At 35.0% G+C, this 24415-nt stretch overlaps 1 protein-coding gene across 1 annotated transcript; it reads left to right on the plus strand.

Moving 5' to 3' along the window:
- Positions 1-2906: 2906 nt before the first annotated feature.
- On the plus strand, positions 2907-23688 carry EPYC (epiphycan). Its single transcript, XM_052668080.1, has 6 exons — positions 2907-3140; positions 15531-15684; positions 18625-18783; positions 20250-20452; positions 21972-22067; positions 23041-23688. The coding sequence occupies exons 1-6, from the start codon at positions 2973-2975 to the stop codon at positions 23209-23211; spliced, it is 951 nt and encodes a 316-aa protein (XP_052524040.1). The 5' UTR covers positions 2907-2972; the 3' UTR covers positions 23212-23688.
- The last annotated feature ends 727 nt before the right edge of the window (positions 23689-24415 follow it).

The raw sequence follows: 24415 nt of genomic DNA on the forward strand, positions 1-24415 counted from the left end.
ACATATTACCCACAGTAGATTGAAATAAATTAAATTATCACATGCAAAAAATATGTCATAGGTAAAAGTATTCCATTTACTATGCAATTTGTTGAGGTCTTGATTTTGAAGGTAGGAAACACATATTTTTAGATGATCAGAGCACCTAAAAAACTGTTTCCAGCACACAATTGAGAGTGTTGACTATTTGGAATAACAATATGTTTATTCGCTATGTAAGAAGTGACTTAGGTCATTCACCTTGTGGTAAATCTAGAGGATCTTTCCCAGCTTTGATGAAACTACTATGTCTCAATTCAAGCTAAATTGGGCATTGTTTCAAAGTCACGTGGGTTCTGTATTGATTTTCTTACAGCTTACTTAGATTTCCTTTTACTGATGCTTTTATTTTATGCTTATTGTTTACATCTGCCTACTGAGAAAGCAATCAAGAAATTAAATATCAACAACTCTGCGTTTTATTGCAGAGGTTTTAATGTATTAAAATATCTTATATATCACTGAGTGTTGATCATGCATTGCATTTCTGTTCTGCATCCTTCCTGTTATTATAAAATCTATAATGGATTAATTGAACAAAAATAAAACTACTTCTACTTTTTAATCAGATTTATAAAGACACTGGTAGGAGCAGTGAGGAGTTTTAGGGGAAGGGATAAAAAGCAGTGATGTGGAATAAATGCCATTTGCTTACAATAAACCTTTGTTTGACCTTGCTCAAATTAAATTCTTCAAAATCAAACATAAAGGTGTTCAAAGTCAGAGAAACTCTCTGAGCTGAAGTCCCCCATTGAGGATAGAAGCTGTACTACCTCCCACAGCCCCAGAATGCCACTGTCATTGGTCAGGGTCTAATACCACTGGCTCTGCATTCTGAGTAACTCCACGCCATTTGAGAGATTGGAAGCAAAAGGTAAGTTTTGGTACTTATTTCTTAGAAAAGTAAATTGGATTTTTAAGGTTGGAAATATTTTTATAGCATTTGTTTGATTTTATTGCACAAATTGCTGATTTAAAGGCTGAAGGTAGAGGAGACTATGTTTTTCTCTGGATATGTCTTAGTTCCTTCCTGTTAGAGGAGTACATAATCTTCATCAAAATATTTGATCTTACAGCTACTGCAGATGCCAATATCATTACAGGATGTTCCAATATATTGCACAGAAGGGAAGTACAGAGACATACAAACTCTGTAGGTTAGAGCAGATACTATGGGTATACATAAATAGCAGTATTTTCCAAGGAGATTAATACTGTATTTACTGCTTTTGCCTACTTATGCAAAATGGTGTACATTTAAATATGTCATTTAAAATCTTTTATTTTTAGGAAAAATTAAATGTGAATGATTCTGAATAAAGGGTATTCAGCATTTGTTTGCTTGGAGCAAAAAAAATGTATGTTATTATTATATTTTGGGGTTAGTATATAATATCCTTTATAATTTGATCATTTGAGTTAAATGACACGTCAGAAAAAAGTAAGACCAGAAGCATTTCTATTAAGAATAGCAGAAAATACAAAACGGGAAAAAAGAACAAGAATATTCAAGTGTGTTTCAAGTACGCTTGGATGTATTTTATTTTATTTTACTGCAGTGAAGCAGGAAACCTTTAGTAATCTTATAAACTAATACTGAAAGGTGCAATTCAACTAAGTCTGCTCAAAGACAAGCTAATGTTGCGCTAGTTTCTCCCAGCAGCAACTGAAAAGTCTTTTTGAATAAAGCACATGAGGGAAAAATGAATGCCTTGTGTTGCTGGCCATCCCCAGAGGAATTTCATATCCTCATGCCTAAACCAGCTTCATAAAGATCTCTTTTCACATCACTAAAATTCAAGTTGTCGCTTAGCACACGTTCCAAAAACTGTCTCACACGTTTCTTATACTTAATCTACTTTAAATTGCTATAATTTTAAATGAAATACTTGCCTGTGTGTATTATGGGATTACAACAGAAGTACAGAAGTTTATTAGATATGCACTGCTTATTATCAAAGTCTGCCCTTTTGGTGAAATTAGTGGAAGCAGTGAATAAATTAAGATGTAAGCAAAAAATATTGAATAGACCCTGCACGTTGGACATAACTTACAAAGGATAGGGAATGTATAAATACTGATATTTAAGGCTAGTGTGAATATTGCACCATGTTAGTAAAATATAGAACTTTTAAAAAGGTGGTAATTGATTTTGAAGTTCTATCCTCCAAGGAGAACAGGTGACAGCACTCCAATGTAATTTCTAACTACTTTAAAAATTATGCTGATTGGATAATGAAAGAAGTAAGGCTACTGTCAATAATAGGGCTGGGAAGAACATAGACTATTTCTGATTTTGCTCCCCAGACCCTTTGCAGAAGAGACATTCCAAATATGCCACATCCTTTGAAAACTTAAAATGACACTATGTCAGAACAGCTGTTGGGTGAAAAAATGCATTGATTATGCTCATCCAAAGATAGGAAGGAAAGGGGTCCTAATGTTTTTGAGTAGATTTTGGTAGAGGAGAAAGACAAAATTAAGCTGGACATTTCAAAGTATGATTTATTGTGATTGATTAAAAAATAGTAACTTAGCCTTGGCTAATTTCTCAAAAGCTCTTTCTAGTGATAAATTTGAAATAGTAAAATACAGATGAAAAGGAATAAAGATTATTATACAAACTTTCTTTACCCTTTAGATGTCTTCTCACTGAGATCAGTTTATTTTTATACCATTCTGATACAACAAAAATCAGTTGGTCCTTCCTTTATTAGCTAAATGTTAGTATGACCAAAACCATCTGCAGAAATTCTCTGATCCAAAATAAACCTTTGAGACTTTGTGAATAAATATGACCATCAAATCATTGCTGCATGAAAAGAAGCACTGTATTTCTGAGACTAAATTTTCATGGATTACTTGCAATTATCATATTAGTCACATTTTTTTCATTTTCTTCTCTTTCAGGAAAAAAAAAAAAAAAAAGCAGAATGAAGACGTTTGTAAATATTTTTCTGGGATTTTTTATCTTTGAGAATGTTGGAGCTGTACCTATCACTGATCCTTTAACTTATGATTCTGAGTTCTATGATGTTTCACTTGGAGAACTGCCTCACCCATTTGCCTATGCTGAAACTGAGCAATCTGACCAATTAGAGGTAATGAGAACTTTTCATTTTTCTGTTCTTTTAAAGTACGTAACTGCAGCAGCTACAGATGGCTTTTGTTGGCCATGAAAACATATAGCAGACAAATCTGCTCATGTTGTTGTCTTTTGTTGATCAACAATCAATTCTCTGTGCTAACACACTGTGTTCACATTTTCTCCAGTCTAAAAATATGGCCAATTTTTTTCCCAATTCATTTGCGTATGTGTGATTAGGCAGGAGATTCCCCCAGGTCTCCTCACTTTGTTGCAAATTGTGATAGAGATTGCCCCAGTGATTTATTTGTCTATATGAGATACTGAAACAGCTGTTATAGGACGTGCAGGATTCCCCATGAGATGAGGTTGTGAAATGCTGTTACCTGAGGTTATTTCTCATAATAACAAATATGTTAAACACAAGTATTTTAGGCTATAAAAGGTAGTGATTACTATTTCTGTTAGAAAAGTGAACAAAAGGAAGTGAGAAAGGAAAAGGAAAGGAGCTTGAATTGAAAAACAAGAATGGAAGGAATATTACTGAAGAAAAACTACTGAAATTCTGTCAGATTCTGAGATACTGTGGCCTGTAGAAGACATGACTCACTTTGTTGAGTTTAATGCTCTCTTCTAGATTTTTGTATTTCTCTATGTTACTTAAAAGTTACATTAGTGCTAATCTCACTCTGCTTCATAGCCATGGGCAAAAATTCCATGAAGGTGATATAAGCACTGTGTGATACAGCACTGAGTGGATAGAAGATGTTCATCATAGAAGATAAGCGAAAAATACTGGTTAGATAATAAGGGTAATTTTGTGTGGTTGCTTTGTTTTTGTTCTGCTTTTGACTTTTTTAATTACATATAATATTTTAGTAGTTTCTTACAAAACAGCACATAATTCATGAAAATGTGCTCCTCTTAGTGATTCATGATTGCATTGAGAAAGACAGTAGCTAGTATTTCATCAAGGTGAGATCAAGGTAGCAGCATTAAAATCAAAGGAAAAAGAGACAGAATTTACAGATAAATATATTTTAAAACTAGCAAACTGGAATGATACATATCATCTCTGCATCAGGATCAGAACCTCACAGTTTAGAGGAAATACATTTTCTAATCTAAGAAGGACTGTGAAGAACTTTGGCTTAGAGGAATGATTTTGTCATTGATCCACTTCCCTGTGCCATGCAGATTCAAAGGTCTTTAAATACTCATTCATCTGTGCTTTCTTCCATGAAAAATTCACCTTCAACTTTAAATCACTAGATACTTGTGCGTCATTTTAGAGAGCAATAACTCTGAGTTTCTATGCCTTTTATTCCTGAGAACCTATCAGTCCTATAGATTTCTCAGTAATGTCCTGAATGCTAAGTGCAACCGTCTTCTGGTCTCCCTGTGACATGCTATGATACTATTGTCTGTATGGCCCCTCTTCAAGTTTCTGAGGGACATATAAGGCAAGTCTCCTGTGGCTCTCTTCCAGCTGAAAGGAAATTCAGAATGATCAATATTATAACAAACAAGATAAAACAGATCCTATCTCAGTTTGCTATACTTAGGGAAACATGGAATAAAAATAAGACATCAAAATATTTATTTTGTCTTGTAAACTTTTCCAAAGTATGATTTTCTCCCAATGTTGAGCTCTTTATCCAGTCTTCTTAAAATTCTCCAAGTGAAGGTCATCAGTCATAGCAGCTGGAAGGAATGTTACTTTAAGGATGAATGGATGGACCTCCCTGTGAGAGCTGTTTTTTTCCCAGATCTTTTGCCAAAATCCTTTGCTTACATTCATTTTCCCATGTACCATCCCAAAGAAGCCTAAGCATTCATAGTTCCCAAAGCCCAACAGAGAGCTCAGGGTGGTCAGTGTTACAGAAATCAGAAAGCTTTTATAGATTTTTAAGTCAGTTATCATTCAGATACTCTAAACATTATTGTCATCACTCATGTTTTATAAACAACACATTTGATTTTCACTGACAGGGTGGTGAACTGTTAGCACAGACTGCCCAGAGAGGTTGTGCATGCCTCGTCCCTGGAGGTGTTCAAGGCCAGGTTGGATGGGACCCTTGGCAGGCTGGTCTAGTACTTAATATTGTAGCTGGCAACCTTGCCTGCAGCAGTGGGTTGGAACTCGATGATCCTTGAGTTCTCTTCCAACCCAAGCCATTTTATGATTTTATGACTTCTCAATCACTGTTACAACTTACAAACTACATGTCTCTGTGTGCAGCCCTGTGTGTAGAACTCAGTATTTATTGAAGGTCATGGCTTAGATTTTATTATGCATAGCTTTAATGATGAGCAATACCACAGAGGCACATACGAATAGCAGGCCTTCATTTGATCCAAATGGTGTGCAGTAACTCTTTAGGACCTGATTTGCATTTTGCTTTAGAGACCTCCAAATAATGTTTTAGCTTTCTGGAAATCTGAAAAACTGAAGAAATATTATCTGTTGTTGCTCTCTTCAGTTCTTTGCAAACATAAATCATTCTACATAACAGATTTCTAAATTCACAGAAGTTCAAACTTTTCCTAACACCTTTTTTTAGACTAACTAATTTCAAGCTTTTCCAGGCTCATACTTCCAACTGATTTTCAGATAGTCTATGAGTCAGATTTGCAAGGACTTCAGATGAGCAGCTTCTTTTTAATTCAGGGGCATTAGGTCCTTGTGAATGTCAAAGAATTAAATTAAAGTACCTGTGTCAGATATACCCTTTCCAGAATGGACCCATTATGTCCTGTAATCAATCGCTGAATGTGCAGTCACCAAATTGAAAGACTTACAAGTAATTATGGGGGAATCCTATCTGTCATTCTATCTGGTTAAAATTAGGTGTTGCATCTCAAACTCATTCTCTCTTTTGGGATATGTTACTCATATAACTTTATATAGACTTACGGTACCTATGTCTAGCTGAGTTCTGAAGTTTTAATTTAATAGTTAGCTAACAGTGACAGAAGAGGCATGACTTCTAGAATTCTGATACTGAGTTTTGAAAAGTTAACAATGGAAATCAGAGGTTCTTTAGCAATGCCTGCTAAAATAAGTTTGTAATTTCTTGCATTCTTTTCATTGTATATAATAAATGTACATGGAACACATTTTTAGTACAAAGATTTTGCAAGGGGAAATTGCTTACAGCTGGGAATTAGAAGATTGTACAGAATCCTGAATCAAAGTTGTGCATTGGCATGTATTAGATCAAAATTCGGCTACAAAATCTGTGGTTTCTAAGTGTCTAGGTTACTGAAACATGAAAGTCTAAGCCAAGACTTTGCTGCGAAAGGACATTTGTTGCCAAGAAAACCTTACTAATACATCAATCAGAAAGAAAATTTTATAAAGACTTTAAGAACTAAAAATTGTAGATAAAGGCAAAAAGGCAATGCACACACACGCACACACACATACACACATACGAAAGAGCAGCCACAAATGAAAATGAAAAAAGAACAACAACAACAACAAAAAGGAAAATAAGAATACAAACCTTTTACCAAGATTGAAATTTCAAGGTCCTGGAGGAGAAAGGCTGCAAAGAGATGTCACTGTAAAGTTATCTACAAACTTTGCATTGGTTTTAGCTGACACTTACAACTGCATAAACACGCATTGTACCGTCCCTCTCCTTCATAGCAATTTTTTGTTTATTATTTTCAATGAATATTTTTGTCACAATGGAGTTCAAAGGCCCCAGTCAAGACTGTGTCTTCATTGTCCCAACTGCTCTGCAAACGTGTACTGATTTCATTCCTTAAAATGGGTATGATCAAGTCAGTCTATCAAAGAGACTGTTGTGTAACTTCTTGTTTGTACTAACAGAAGTTCTTCCCTCTTAGAAACTAAAACTCGGGATGTGAGACAAATAAATTGTGCATAGATATTCCTATCTGCATCAGTTAATAAGGTTTAATAAAATCATATTACACGCTTTTGATTATACTGCCTGTTAAATTTATCTAGTTCATTTTCCTTCAGTTAGGAAAAATTATGACAGAAAATAGGAATTGAAATCCACAGACTGCAGAAAAATAATGCTGCCTTTTTCATTGGTACCAGTGAGGCTGAGAAGGGAGAAAGCTAACTTAGCACTAAATAAGCAGCAAAAAAAAAAGAGGGTCCATGTGTGTGTACACAGAGTACATGAGCTGGATAATATGGATCCAGAAGAAAATTAGAAACAAGCACTGTAAAAAACCAAATATCTAAAATGGCATCTGTGTATTGAATTTGAATCAAACTGCTAATAGAATGTTCAGAATCCTGCTCAAAGAAAAGAACATGAGTCATAAATACACATTCACATAAATGTGTCCGCATATGCACACAAAGGATTGCTGCTGTTACTGTAACAGAAATGAAGATGGTTGTTACCTGTGCAAGAATTCCAACTTGCCCATATTCAGTGTTGAAGGAAGCTTGCACTTCTTTTTATGACTTTGTAATAGGTTTCTGATTAAGCTAGAGACTTAAAAATGGTTATACATCATATAGACTTTAAAAAAGCTTATGAATTGGCACAACTAATGTAGAAGTAAAATAACTAATAAAATAAGGGAATTAAGTTTACCATTTGGAGCTTTATTCCATTTAGGCAATGTTCTATTTGAGTTTTGAATACAGCTCTTTCACTCAGTTGTTCATAACTGATTCTATATGCTTCTGTATGTATAGCTCCACAAAGGCTAGACATTTCCAGCATCCCCCCTTGTCCTGTCACTATCAGATCATATAAAAACTCTTCTTCTGCTCATAAGCTCCCTTCAAGTACTGGAAGGAAGTTTTAGTACAGTAGCCCAAGAAGAGTTAGTCTTTCCTAATTATCTACACAAAAAGTTATAAAGATTAAGTATACTGGCTAAAAAAGTCTTAAATACCTAAAACATTGAAAATAGTCATAACACCAGTTACCACTACTTTAAGAGAACTAATAAACTGCAATCCTCCTCCTGCCTCAAACAGTGAAATCATTGGTGTAATAGTTGTCCTAGTCCAAAGGCATGAAATTGGTCCAGCTTGAGCTCATTACTTTAGTGTAACTATCACCAGCCTTGAAATTCCTGTGCAAGAGATGAGAGCCGTAACTTGACAGTGAGATTACATCTTTTACAATAGATGCTTGCTACCTTGATATCCTTGAGCACTTCAGCATTTTTTTGCCAGACATCCAGCCTTATGACCACTTCCAGAAAGAACGGATGCATATCCTTCCTACTAATACAGATTGTGACATAAGGATACAGATATTTGCTAAAATTAACCCAGATTTCTAAATTTGTATGCATGGCTGCATGTCTTTTTTTTCTGAATACAAGCAAGCTCTTAATGTGCACCTTTATCCCAATTGAAAAAAAACATTTCAGGTAAGAAACATTTTAGAGTGAGTCAAAACAAGATATAGATTTTAAAGAAAAATTCCTGGTATTTAGAATCCAGAACATGCTCTGGTATACAGCTCAGAGTGGAGAGGGCTGTGTTTCTGGTCTGAGTCTCCTCTGTTGTCTCTATCTTTGCTCATGTACAGTGATTTTCTAATGCATGGTACACAAATAATCCTTTGAAAAAGTCTCAGTTCATCACTAATTAGGCTACATAATCACATTTCCTTTGGTTTGTTCCCATTCTGTCCTGAATTTTTCCTCTGGCTCTGTTTCAGCATCTCATCCATGCTCTCCTCTCTCCTTCATTTGGTAGCTAGGAAGTCTTCTGTAACAGAGATTTTTGCAGTGCCAACCTTGGCAGGCTAACAACAGGTATATGCTCTCTTGGTTGAATGCCCTCAGCACTTTCGCCTTTGCCTCATGTTCTTGCTCTAGACCTGTCACGAATGGTTGTCAGCTGATTTTACACTAACAGTCCACTCTGTGAAGGCATACCTAAACTGTTAAAAATTTTTCTAAGATGCAACAGCTTGTGAGCATTATATCTGTATCACGGTGGCTGGGCTACATGTGTATACCAGTTTGGATCAAATCAGATGAAATGTCTTAGCACTGCAATCTATAGAAATGAGATGAAAAATAGATATGACACCAAACTTTGATGTCCAGTGAAAAATATTATTGCTTTCATATTGTCTCCTGAACAGCCAAAGGAAGATGGACAGGCACCTCAGGAAGTTGAGATGAACCACCCTCAGGAGGTTATTCTTTTTTGCCTGTCTACACAGGCAAATGTAGTCATTTGAGTTGCTGAACAGGATATTCAAATTCAACATCTGAAGTTAAGTGGAGCAAATACAGTCCTTTTCTGTTCATGTTTATAACAGTGTTTTGTTGGAGTGTACTCAAAGAAATCACAGTGTGCTTAGGAAAAGCTAGGCTGATGAATTGAACAAAAGCACGTTCAGCTCCAGCAGTGCCTGATCTGACTGCAATGCATGAGAAAATATGCTTGAGATGCTGAACTCTCCTCTACAGGTAGCTGAAAGTCAAACTGAAGTTGTTTTCTGTGGGTTGACAACATTCCTGGTAGAAACTCCAGCAGGCTGAGTGGTCTCCAAGTTTGTTTAACAGACTGTGTATGTTCACTTTGTGGCTTGGATCAGCAAGAACTGCTGTGGTAGTCTTCATTAAGTAGCTGAGATTAGTTTTCAGCTCTGATGTGTCTTTTAATGATTCAGAGTCCTTTTCTGATTTCTAAAACTGGCATGATATTTCTCTGCAATTTGTCTTCCAAAACTTCAGCACTATTCCAAAGAACAATGTCTGCTCCAGGCTTGCTTAAGATTACGTAGCTTTCAAACCAGTGTTAGAAATCTGTAATTTCAAATGGTGCTGAAATGAGACTTTAATTTAATACCGATAGAAATCCTGATTAGCCTCCATTTATATGGAATTTCTGCATTCTCAGATAACAGAATTTGTAAGTAAAATCCCTTTTCCAATGCTGTGCAACATGAATATTTTTACTCAGCTATAACCAGACATGACACAGCTACACTTGCTTTTAATACAAAATGTTTTAGGATACTATGTGGTCAGGATGATAAAAAGACTATTTTCCAAGATTAATGAAAAGAGCCTCAGACTCTATCTACATTTTCCAAGGCAGAATCCATGAAAATTAATTTCTAAAGATCTGGATTACAAGTTCATATACTTTGATTGGGCTGACTGAAGTATATGTAGACATATTTATACATATAAATATATATATATGTGTATGTGTGTAAATTCCAATAGAAACAACAAAATAACTTTTAAAAAAACAAACAAAAACAAAAAACAAAACAAAAAAAAACACAACAACCATAAAAGGATTAATAAGGGATGCTATGCCTGGCAGTATCATTTCCAGAGCACTGTTCCCAGGAGCAACACAGAAAAATGTGCTGTTTCCACCAAAATTGATGGTCCTGCACATTGAAGACTAGATGTCTTCTCGGTGAAGACTCCATCCTGCCAACATCTGGCAGGAAAAAAAGTTATAGAATACAAGATACACCAGTGTAAACATGCATATAGCTAACATCTGAGAGAATGAATGTGAATAGGTAAAATCAGTTTATTTAGAAATTTTGTAAATTGTAAATTTTGTTACCCTCCTCTCTCCAGAATCTCACAGTAAGTTTTATGACACTACTTTCTCCAATCTAACTGCTATTTCTATAGTTCTGTACAAGAAAATGGTAATTTTTCTGAGCTGCAAAATTTGTAATTTAAATAGCTACACATTAACTTGCAAATATTTATTTTCAAGGCAATAAGAGAAAAGAAGATCTTAAATGCAAAATTCAAGAAGAAACTAGTAGGTGCCACTTTTGGAAAGAAAAACAAACCAATAACTTCTTCCGTAATTAAGGTATTTTCTTGTAAGCCTTTGACAGTTTTGGAACAGCAGTAGGGGAGCTAGTTCCTTTTGGTGGGCCAGTGTGTGTTAGAACCGCCCCTTCAAGTTTATAATGTCTCTCTTTAAGTTATAAATTTCTGCTTGTGTTTTAAAGCATATTTTCTGCAGTAAAAGAGAACTGAGAGAAGGCGCACATGAGATTCTCCTGTAGATTTAAACTTTTTACATGAAATATATCAATCTTGATCCTAGAATTCTTTTGTAGATATTAATCAATAGACAAAACCTCAGAAGTAAAATGGGGAGAGTGATGGCTTCAAGCCTTGCCATTTCCCTCACTGAATTTCTTTGCATTCTGTATTTCTGTTCATTGTACAGCTTATGTGGATCCACGGTCCTAATGCTTACTCATCTACATTTCCAGTCTGTTCCATTACTGCTGACTACTACCCCACAAACATTCTTTCATCTTACTTTTATTTTTCTTTTCACATTTCAGCTTCCTGAGCCTTTTCTAATCTTAAAACCTTTACAATTTTTTCCTAGCTCTTTTTCAGGTAATGATGAGAGATAAATACCTACAAAACCTGTTTTGAGTTGATGGCAGGAGCTCTTCAGATGTTCTTTTCTTTCTCTGCTGACTGTGGTAGGAGGCCAGCTTATACTAGTTGTCTAGCCCATGGATGACTTGTTACATGACCAGGCTTTCACCAGTTGTGTTTTATCACTCATTCAGTATGTTCAGATTTCTTTGCTTTTGATTTTTTTTAACTTCCTAATCTAAAAGTGCCTCTGAATTGGTCATCCACATTGAACAGTTTCATTTTCAGTTATACTGACAGTAAATATAGGAGGAAAAAAATATTTCACAAATATTTCATGACATCTTAATAAACATATTACTCTGCTTACAGCATGCTTTGTAGCTAATACTGGTATTGTTATTCTCTAGATCTCTCAATTGATTCCAAAAGCAGACTAGAATAGCTTCATATCATGTCATTTGATGTGATGTGATGATTGTTTTTCACTGTTCTCTTATGACATATATTATGTCTGTCTTTAAAGGCTAATTATGATTTGAAGGCCTGTATATATTGGCAAATATCCTTTATCTCTAGAATATTAATCTTGTTTTGTATTTTTTTTATATATTATTTAGAATAGCAAAGGAAATACAAAATAAAAAAATGAAGAAGAAATAATAATCTCATAAAATGATCTAAAAATATTTCTATTTTTCTGTAAAGTGTATGTTGCCAAAAAAAGCAACAAACATCTGGAAGACAAAAGATCATTCTGTACAATGTACAAAGAAACATCTTGGTCTTGTTTCCGTCTTGCATGATTTATCAAATATGTAGAAAATAGAAAACTGTATGGATCAGATGACCAGTAATGGGAAACAGACTGTTACCTCTAGGTTACTGGTTCAAGTCCAGTCCATGTACAGCAAGCAAATGCTGCTCATGTTCTGGGACTAGTATGTAATACATTTAAACTCCTATTACTAGTGCAAAAATGGCAATGTTGTAACATTCCTTGTAATAGTTGGTGTTTTTTTTACAATGGTGACAACAGATGCAATGGATCGAACACATACTAATGTGAGCTGCTTGGAATAATTTCTCTACAAGAAATGTGGGCAGACATTTATCTGTGCATCCCTAAAATGAGATCATATCCTGTAACAGAAGAGTGAGAAAAAACAATCCAGAAACAGAATTACTAGAAGTTAGCATCTCTGTCTTGGTGCCCAACAACTAAGTGACTAAAGAGCTAAGAACAGCTGAACAGCAAAAGGCAGAGAAAGAAAACTGTGGGTCTCAACTACCATAAAGTAAATCCTCAAATGCTCAGAGAAAGATAGTGTAGATAATTCAAATCCTGTGAAAGGAACATTTTCCTAGGTCTATTTACAAACCCTCTCTTGAAGATGCTTTTGTCCAGAATGTTGTTTTCTGTAGAACTGCCACAAAAGATGTATATAAAGCTGTTAATAGGTCTCAAAATCTATGGATTTTATTCAGGGCAGGGACTCTCAACTGACATCCTCTGGTGGAGAAGTAGACAGCATGTGCAAGTACTTTAGTGCAGTGCAAGCCTGGGTCAATAAAAGTCTGGAATGTATCCCTCCCTCTAGGCTTTCTCCATTCAGAGAACATCTGTCCCATTTCCTTTGTTCCCAAAGTCTTCTTTAGATTTGTCCACAAGTCCATTCCTGCTTAAGCTTCTTACTGTTAGTGCTACAGATGGGAACATTTTGTATTTGTCTACACAAAGGAGCAAGGTACAGCCTCACTCCTATTTACACCAACAGGTTACTCAGTCATAGTTCATTTCAAGTTCATTTTGCTCACTCGATTACCATGCATTCTACAAAGTTATGATCCTAATAACTAAATCAGCACATATTTATCTGTAAATATGGCCTATAGTGATGTAATTAGGGAAGATACAGAGACCGTAAAGCCCATTCAGTCCAAATCTAATTAATATAGGTATTAGAATGTAGCAAAGGCATTATTCATGCTTGAGTCCGAGACCTAGCATTTCATGTGTGCTATTTCTTCTAACTTGTGTAGTCTAAATAGAAAAGCTAATTTTAAAAATTCCTAAAGACCTGTCCCATATGGATGCAATCTACATCTTTTATTGGCCTTTACAACTATGATTTATGGACATGAGTGTGAGCAACTTGAACAGCCAGTTCTCCAGTGGGACAGCAAAGCTAGCAGTAAAGGGGTAATGATCTAGAAGTAAGAGAAGTTGCCAGGTGAGAAACTCAGAATTCAACAGCTTTATCACGTTGTGCTAGAAAGCTGCAGTAAAGGAAAATACTTCATAAAGTTTAACTTTACATTTGAGTGCCTTTGTGCAAGGTGAAGGTACTGAGATAAAAATCCTACTTTTGATACTCTACTTTAGATAGACTCTAAGGAGTGTTAACTGCAGCACTGAGGTGCAGCAACCGAAGAGGAGTATACTTTAACTAACATTTAAACAGCACCTCAATGTGCAAAGCACCATAAGAACTCTAATTCACGTTCTGGATTTAAAAAATAAGTGCATTTTCAAAGGGCAGCCTGAAGGGCTCAAACATGGGGAAATCAAGGTACAGCAGTAAAGCAGAATGCAGAGGTTAGATAACTACAGTGCATTCTTAGTGTCTGGGTGATTACAGAAAACTGCACTGCCTTTTTGCAAATGTGGGCTGCTCCAGCAACAAGCTTGGTGAGTCTACAACACTGTTTTTATGAGAGATGATAAGACATGAGAAAGTTCCCACATTTTAGATTTTTATTTTGAAGTTGTCCTATAGCAAAATCATATGATTTTTAAGAATTATCACATCAAAATTGACTAAATATTTTAATTATATTCAATAGAGGATTTAAAGAAGAAAAAATAATTTCTTGTTCTGCAACGAGATCTGACAAATTTTATAGAATTTTTCTAAATCAGTATTTTATCTAATAACTTTTATTTGCATTTTTAATTCTCCCTCTTACATAACGCATCCACAAATGAATGAAGCTAATTAGGGTGTTCAGTTTTTCACGCTAAGAACGAATTTTGACAAAAATACTCATGACATGTTAGCAAGTACTGCATTCACTTAAACTTCAGAATTCTTGAATAATAACTTTTAAAAAAGATGTTACTGTTTTTAAAATAATAACGGTGGCTTCACAGCCACACTGAATTTGAACGTGTTCAAAGGAGGGCAACAAAGCTGGTGAGGGGTCTGGAACACAGGCCATATGAGGAGAGGCTGAAGGAGCTGGGAATGTTCAGCCTGGAGAAGAGGAGGCTCAGGGGAGACCTCAGTGCTCTCTATAACTTCCTGAAGGGAGGTTGTAGTGAGCTGGGGGTCGGCCTCTTCTCTCGTGTCATTAGTGATAGGACCAGGGGGAATGGCTTCAAGCTACGGCAGGGGAGATTCAGGCTGGACATTAGGAAGCATTACTTTTCAGAAAGGGTGGTCAGGCACTGGAATGGACTGCCCAGGGAGGTGGTGGAGTCACCGAGCCTGGGGGTGCTCAAGGAAAGGCTGGATGTTGTGTTGAGGGACATGGTTTAGTGGGAGCTATTGGGAATAGGTGAACGGTTGGACTGGATGATCTTTTAGGTCTTTTCCAACCTTGGTGATTCTATGATTCTATGATTCTATGAATTTACGATGATCCGATTACCACTATCATGGATAAATGGCAGGCATATTTTTGATGCTTCACAGCAAATTTTACTTCATTGTCACACAGAGAATGTCCAGCTTTCTCAGAAAAATGATGTGTTTAAGTAAAGCAGATAAAAGTATTTTGTTAGTACATGTTCTTATTAATGAAATATATGCAGCTTGCATTCATATGTGCATACAGCACATTTAAAAATTAAGATAAAAAGAGAATAAGCATGCTGAAGTTTTGTGATTTGTTTACACACCACCAGAATTCACTATAGCTGCCTGATAAAATGCAGCTTGAGCACTAAACTTCAGAACTTACGTGACCTCTACTGGCAGATTGTAAGTAACTGGAAGACAAACAGCTGCCAGTGGAAGTAAACAGTAACATTTCTCAATTTTTTTCCCAGACAGAGATTGGGACTGCGATACCTTCTATAATTCAAGAGAGTTATTCTTCTGCACCACTGACAGAAGAACCTGAGGAAGAAGCATCAACGCCAAAATTAATTGATGGATCTTCTGCACAAGGGTCTGGGGTTCTTGTGCCCCAAACTCAAGATGGTTAGTATGAAGGAACAAGATTTACATGCAGAACATTGCTTTTGAGTGAGCCCACTTTGCCCACTTACGAACGTCTACCTCAACTTTCTCCCATCAGATATATCATTTCTGCATCTCTGTTATTGCAGAGGTATATTGTGGCCTATCTTGAATGCCCTGAAATCAGATACATGGTTAGTCAAAGGGTTGCCATTCTGTTTCCCTATGAAAATGGCTCTGAATCAATTAAAACATTTTTCAATTTTTTTTTACTTTAAAAAAATTTAGAAGCTCAGAAATGCTGCCACCACATTTTTATTGACTTAGATTCCAATAACATTTTAACTATGCTCATTAAATTATTTTGATAATATTTTCATACAAAAAAAAGTGAAGAATTGATCATAAAAAGTTAGGAACTCTAGAAAGGCGAACAGCTTAGAAATTTCCAGTGTAACTAATTTTTTTATCTGATTCTGAAGAAGAGCTTTCCACATATCACAGAAAAATTAAAATTGCAAAACATAATCTGTCCCTTTCCCACACAAGATTGTGATGCTAATAATTAGGATTTGCTAGTAGTTACTCTAAACCCATAGTTGAAGGCTACTATAATTATTCATGTCTGTGATGAGTCTGTGTTGTATAGTGATCAACACAACAGAAAAAGCCTAAATTTTTTTTACCACGCTTAAAAAAATACTTGAGTGCCATGAAAGATAAATGAATAGAAAAGCTCATGCATCCAAAATTTTGTGTGTCTGATGAGGAGAAATGAATAATGTTTTAGTCTGGTTTTTTTATTCTATTAATAGTGAACATTGACCAGACGAAAACATTATACATAAGCCAAAACAAACAGAAGTGGAAATGTCAATTTCCCAGGAGAATCCTGAAAAACCCTCACAACTTCCTTCAATTCTTAAAACTTCAGGAAATTAGAATAACATTTCACATACATATTACATATGATGAATACTTCATCTATCAGTTTTTCAGCACTGAATGTAAACCAACTAGTGCATCAAATGAAAAGATGCATGCGGGAGGCCAGGGGCTGTAACATGTCGAATAAGATTCTTTGATGCCTTTACTTTTTTCAGCAACATATTTTCCTCTCAGATTTTGCTGCTGTTCTTGGCTTCACACTGGACAGAAGATTACAAAGCCCAGGAACATCAAGCCAAGTTCATTTATCTTTTTGTCATATTTTTGAATCCTTACCCTACGCTTATCCTTTTTTAGCCTACTCTAGACAAAGTGATAAGTACAAGTCTTTCAAATGGGACATAAGAAGAAATGCTCTTCCTGTACTATGTTGCAATATTTCAAAGAATAAAATTAGCCATTCTCAAGTCTGCATTCATTTAGGTCTAAAATTTTTGGAATGATTCAAGGTATGACAGTTTGTTTTCTTCCTGTAACTAGTTTAAACCACCCATTGAAAGAAGTTTGGGAAATTAGAAATAAGAGTTTAATCCTTATAGTTACCCAAGCAGATATTAACAAATAACACTATTCTGGTCATCTTTAATCTTTAATCTTGCCTGAAAAGATACCACATGTATAGCTTGTTCTTCAGCTAGTTACTATTTATTGTTGATAACTGGCATGGATTAAGAAGGCAAATCTTCTACAGCTGGTCTGGAAAAAAATCTCATCTGCAAAAATAATACTTCCATACTCATTAATTATGCTACTAGTTTATAACTAATCAGAACAACCAGGTATCTGCTACTAAAAGGGAAGAAACATGAAACAGAGGAATATTTATATGGCAATAAAAGATGAGAAACAGGGGAGACTTAATTGTGTCCTTCCAGTACTTGAAGGGAGCATTTATATGCAGGAGGGGGAACAACTGTTTACATAGATTGATAGTGATAGGACAAGGGGGAATGGTTTTAAACTGAGATAGGGAAGATTTAGGTTAGATATTAGAAGGAAGTTTTTAACACAGAGAGTGGTGATGCACTGGAACAGGTTGCCCAAGGAAGTTGTGGATGCCCCATCCCTGGAGGCATTCAAGGCCAGGCAGGATGTGGCTCTGGGCAGCCTGATCTGGTGGTAGGTGACCTTGCACACAGCAGGGAGGTTGAAACTAGATGATCACTGTGGTCCTCTTCAACTCAGGCTATTCTATGATTCTATGATTCTCTGATTCTATGATTTATACCAGTACTCGAAGAATGTATAAAAAATAGAACACTCATAGCAACTAGCAACTTTTTCTGCACAAAATAGCACTGAGAACATTCAATTGTTGTCAGAATTCTCACAACATTTGAGCAGTATAATATGAGAAACACCTGATTTCACTGTCTGCATACAGTTATATGATTAAGAAGAAATGTGTTGCTTTTTCATTTTCCTTCTGGTGGTAACTATTAACGCAGTCTTCAAACTACCTTAACTCAGACTGATAGAAAGATACTTTTTTTCCTGACATTACATTTCTGAATCATTAAATCTAAATAAAAAGTTCCTAAATAAAAAATTAAAGTTCTCTATAGCTCTGAAAATATTAACTTCCCTACACATTACTTAGAAATACTATTTATGGAAACAGATTTAGGAAATCATTTTAAGTTTCAGTCACTGGCTGTTAATTTTCCCTTCTAGATGGAAGTGAACTCATGCTAGATTAGGGTTAAATTGAACTTTGGCTGCTGCTGCCACGTAATGTTCTATTGCTGTAACTTGGGACACACAGTATCCTAAGAAATATTTTAAAAGCCCTTCCAAAAGGCATAGTTAGGAAAAAAAAGTAATTATTTTTGAGGCAGAAATTAATCACTTGGTTGTAATTATATGTTGTGGTGATCAAGATGGAATAGGATTTACCTTTAGCATCAATAAAATCTTTTATATGCTTAGGTGAGTATTTCATTATATTATTTTACATATCCTTTTGGACATTTTTTGTCCAAACAGTCAGTTCTCTTCTAAATTCTTCCACAGGCCTTCCCACGTGCCTGTTGTGTACATGCCTAGGAACAACAGTCTACTGTGATGACCACGAGCTGGATGCTGTTCCACCACTGCCTAAGAAAACCACGTATTTCTACTCACGCTACAACCGAATCAGAAAGATAAACAAAAACGACTTTGCTAACTTAAGTATGGAAAATACTGTTTCTCCAAATATCTTTATTTTCTGTTCTTCCTGGCACTGTGATTCATTATACATTATGTTTGATGCTAGTAACATTATACATATAAATGCACATAGAAAAGTGGTTTGCTTTGCTTAGAGATCAGTACTTCAAATATTGTCAAAATCTTGAATTACTAAAATAATAAAGTTCATCTGTGTTATTGCTGTTACCTGCAATAAACTTTAGGAAGATAGAAAAAAATAAAACAAAAACAAGCAAACAAAAAAACACCAATGGAATATTTGCAGCATATCAGAATGTACCATTTTTCTAGGTAGATGTAGGTAGATTTACTTCAGAACTATCTAGGAAATTCTTCAGTAAATGAAAAATTCTAATTCAAAATCCTGTGTGGCCTGAACTGGACAAAATTAGTAATCTTGAAAGCCTCAATTTTCCAGTTTCTTACTTGAGCCATCTTGAAGATACATGATTTTTACACTTACCAATCTGATGATCAGTCCACTTTTTCTATTGTGTGTTTTAGACTAACTTTATGTAACAAATGCTTATAGATTTAATGCTGAAAAGTGTTGAATCACTGTCAAAAAAAGGCTACTGCAATAATTAAAGGGAGTAAAAGATTCTCTATGAAAGCAAACTGTAAATGCTTGGATTGGCCAGCACAGTAAGATGAAAGCTGGGAAGGGACACATTTTCCATTTATAAATAAAACAAGGGCAAGAAACACTTAGAAAACCTAAAAGTTATTTAAGCCTAAATACACTGCTAGTAGAAAAAAATAAAAGACTGCACAATGAGAAAAAAAGTTAAATAAATGTTAAATAAAATAAAATAATGATTAATGATGAAAAACATTCTGGATAAAATTATAATTAAGCCACAGATTAACTGACTTAAAGTTCAAGTCCATGCATATCAATACATTGATATTTATATGTTCTGTTTAAAGTAAGTTTTATTTTGTAATATTTTTTTCAACTGGAAAAAATGTTGGAATGTATTTTATAAAAAAAGTCAACATATGCAATTTCTTACATTACATTCCAGTAGGAAAATGGTGACAACATTGTGGGACCAAATAGAAGAGATTATTTTTATTTCCGTTTAAACTTTCTTTTTCAAAAGATAATCATTTAAAATATTTCCAGAATAAATGTGAATTTAACAATTACTGACTTCTTTTATTGAAAGATGTATGAGGAATGACACAAAAATTTTTAAGCAGGTTGAAAGGGAGATGTTGATCCCTTTTGCTAGAAACATTAGATGTGAATTATCTTTTCTGAAGTATCTGTGGCATTTCCATGGAAATAAACAGAAGGAATTACCTTCAGAGTTACAAATGTACCAGATTTAAAGCTCTTTACCTGTAATTTAAATAGGCTGTTTGCTTTTTTCTTTTTTTTTTTTTAAGTTTCAAGAAATACATTGAGAAATGCTCATTGCATCTTGTTTCTCTGCCAGATAACTTAAAAAGGATTGATTTGACTGCAAATCTAATATCAGAGATCCATGAAGATGCCTTCCGGAGACTGCCCCAACTTCAGGAACTTGTGCTCCGTGACAACAGGATAAGGCAACTTCCTGAGCTGCCATCTACCTTGACTTTCATTGATATTAGCAACAACAGGCTTGGTCGCAAGGGAATCCGTAATGAGGCATTTAAAGTAAGTGCAGGTTTCACAGGAAAATCCTTTCTTCCTCTCTCCAAACTGAAGTATGATGTGGTCTGAAAAGCAGCCTAAATATCTCTCCGGCAGTAGTAAAGCTATTGAGGTTATAGACATTGCTACTGTGCTGATTGCCAGGCAAGCAATAAAAATGGAACAAGATGAATGAACACTACTGGCTGAACATTAAAGCCCTATTTCTTTTTTTTTTTAATGAAGATCCAGACAAGACATATGATGGCATACTGTATCTACAAGCCAATAATCCACACTGCTAACAAAACAAGGGAGTCTCCAGAAAGCTGCTTTATCTCTTCTTACAAGCAGACAAGATGGCACAGAAAAGCTATGGATGCCACTGCTTCAAAATTATTCTGCTTTGTATCTACATGGGAATGTGCTAGAGTAGATCATTAAATGAATACACTTTCTTCCCATCTTGAAATTGGAACCTCTGAGTGATCACCCTTCCTCAGAAATTTTGGTGGAGAGAAGCAGCCATGTAGTATCTCTAATTGTGTGTGAAATCTGAAGTCATTAGACTGTACTGTAAACACCAAAGAGAATATAATTAGCTTCACACATTAGACTTGGCTCATGTGGACCACGTAAGAAACTAGTTGTAACCAACTGTGTCAGAACTCCTCCTTTGGAAGATAGCTTATAAGGGAAGCAACCAATAGCAACGAGTTATTGAGTCAGACATTTTTGCCTAGCCCAATATAAGGAAAGTACTGGGAGTAGGAATGATAAACAGAAATCAGCCCAGAAGTTGAGACTCTGGCCTAGCACCTATTTCTTCTGCATGAGGAGCTCTCAGCCCTTCCCTTCCATATTTACCAAGCACCTTCACTCTGGTGTCTCAAAAATCCCTGCCGAAAAGACTTAAACAAAAACACTGTACTCCAGCAAGTAGTTAGGTACTGTGTTCACTCCGGTGAGTAACAGAAGATGAAAAATGAGAGAATTCTACTGAGCTTTACTGACCTAGACAAGTTTGTATCTTGATATTGTTGTAATCATCAGATGAAGCTGCTTCTTCCACTAAACTGTGGAGAAAATCATTTAGCTTTTCAAATTGAATTTTATTCTTAGACTAAGCATTTCTCATGTTGTTAAAATTTTTAAACATCAGTAAGCTTCTGCAAAATTGAGTAAGTTTATCACAAAAACAAGAAAACAGACAAAATAGGGAAGCCTTTCTGCATAACTGGTAGAGGCACTATTTTCAACTTTCAACATCATTGAAATGAAGTTTCTAATTAAAGACATTTACAAAGTCCTTTTTCCTTTATTTTTATCCAAACAGTTAATCTTTGACAGAAATAGCTTTCTGCCTGTGCAAATGAAAGTTCTTAACTGTCTTTGAGTTTCTGCCTTCTCATCCATATAATGCTGAAGCAAAAGTAGTTAGTTTTCAATAGAGATAATCGTAGTGATAGACTTCAAATATACTTGCTAAAGATTTTCAAAAATATTTTAACATCCTCACCTGCTTTTATTCTTCATCTTCTAGGATCTGCATGAATTACAGCATCTTTACATCACTGACAATAACTTGGATCATGTTCCATTGCCACTCCCTGAAAGCCTCCAAGCTCTTCATCTTCAGGTAGGCTACACAGTAGTGGTACTATGTATCATGTTAATTATAGCAAGTAAAACTGGAAAGTGTGAATATTATCTTGTTTTCTTTCTTCTGTTTATCCAAAAGTCTATGTGCTTGACCCAAATAAACTATTGGACACATAAAATTAAGTAATTATTGCAGTATTTGAAATAAGTAAAATTTAGCTCAGTTAAAAATTATTAGATTTTGTAATGCAATATTATTCGAAAATAAATTGCTAGAATGAATTCAGTGCTATGTGTTACAGACCAAAGCTAGTGAGCTGTATTCTTTCCACACCAGTTTCTGACTAATAAAGTAATAAGGAATAATTTTGAGCCAGTCCTCACTTTAAGAGGTGACTTTTTTAGTTCTAATTTCCAGACAATCTTGGATTCAAGCAATTCACTGCTCGTAACAGTTCATTTAAAGAATGAAAGCTCAGTAAAGAAAAGGTATATGAGAAGAATTTACATCAAAGGAATAACTCTAAAACATATAATTTTCCCTGTATGTATACAGATGTGGATTAAGCTAACGTCAGAGGGCCTGGGGGGGGAAGTAATTTGCCGCAGATTAATTTCCAGATTTGTGCCTTTACAGGTTGAGGCACATCAATCTGTTAAGATAGTGATTTATGTTCAGTGACTTTTGGACTGTCCTATGCTGGTTCCAAGTTGCATTGATAATGCTGTTGTTCTCAAAATGATAATGCTCTATTTTTCTACCAGGCTCCTGCTCCAAAATCTGCCTTAGTTATATTCTTTGAGTTATTTAGTTCTGAAACTGCACCAGACAAAAGTTTTTCCCTCTGCTTAGGAGATTTCTCAGCTGAGCACTTGTAGCCACAATCTCAAATTCTATTATCTCCCTAGACACAGCAAATATATCAATAGCTTTTTCTTTAAAGATTAAAAATTTATTTTCAAGCCACTATTCTAACAGACAGCTTGGGCTTTTTTTTTTTTTTTTTTAGAACAACAACATTCAAGAGATGCACGAAGATACTTTCTGCAAAATGAGAGATTTCACTTATGTACGCAGGGCTCTTGAGGACATCAGACTGGATGGTAATCCAATCAACTTGAGCAAAACCCCTTATGCATATATGTGTCTACCCCGTTTGCCAGTTGGTAACCTCATCTAAGCTATGACAGAAGCCAGTACTGTCACATATTACGAGAATTTTTAAGAAAGATTATTAACTCCTTACTACAGTACACAAGATACATGTTTTTCAAATCTTGTTAATTTGGGAAATATTTCCATTAACAGTGAAACAGATAATGAGATGGAATGCTATAAGACAAGTTAATTATCTAAACAGCTGTAAGTTGTGAAGCAATATTGAGAAAAATGTTTTAATTACAAAAATAGTACTGAAGGCAATAGAAGATCAATGTAAATGCAAATTTTTTTCCTTAATCAATGTATCATTTCTAAATTTAAATAATTTTATATGTTGAAATTGTAACATAGGTGGAAAAGTATTAAAAAGAAAATATGTGTACACAAGTGAATATTTATCCATTTTGATTGAATATTTTCCCTCTCAGAGACACTCACATTTGTCAGCTATTCTTCCGAAACATATCTTCACTTTAGAAGAGCACAAACAGTATTCCAAAAGGTATGTTTTCTTTGGAAAACAGAATCTTTCAGACAATTATAAAACATAAATTAAAGGTAAAATATTTATTAATGTCTTTAGAATTAGTCTTTATGATGCTAATAAAGCCCAAAGCTGTTTAGTGTATCTTGGATAAACTGACCTAACAGTTTATCTGGCTAATAAAAATCTCATGTAAAATGAATTATTTGAGAAACAGTGAGCTTTATTCTGCATGAGAAGTAGGTAAACTCACTGTATTTCTACAATCACACACACACACACACAAAGTTGCAATTCATTGTGTTCTGGACCAGAATTTGGAGTCACAAGTTATAACAGAAACAAATGTCTTTGAAGAGACACGGCTTAATCTGCAGTTTGTTTAACACTGAGCTTTTGTCGTTTGCTATTTGAGAGCGTTACCAGTTAAAGATTAGGAAATCCTTTCCCTTTTGATAGTTTGAATAACTATTTTCCTTTTAGGGAAGAGGGAATCAGGATCTCTAATATATTTTTCTCCGGAAATGCCCTCCAAAATGTTTAACAAGTTAATTTGGGTGCTTGCTTATTCAATTCCACAGTGAAAGCCAGGAAATAACACCTGCACATCTGTGATGGTAAAGCTTTGACAAAAGACTTTAGCCAAAAAAATCTCCATAAAACATAATAAGTCCTTCCACTTACACAGGCTGACATTTGTTTAATATCAGACTTCCCTTTCATCTAACTGTATATTCAT

This window comes from Tympanuchus pallidicinctus, unplaced genomic scaffold, assembly GCF_026119805.1.
Source record: "Tympanuchus pallidicinctus isolate F22 unplaced genomic scaffold, pur_lepc_1.0 scaffold8, whole genome shotgun sequence".
NCBI classification, from domain to species: Eukaryota; Metazoa; Chordata; class Aves; order Galliformes; family Phasianidae; genus Tympanuchus; species Tympanuchus pallidicinctus.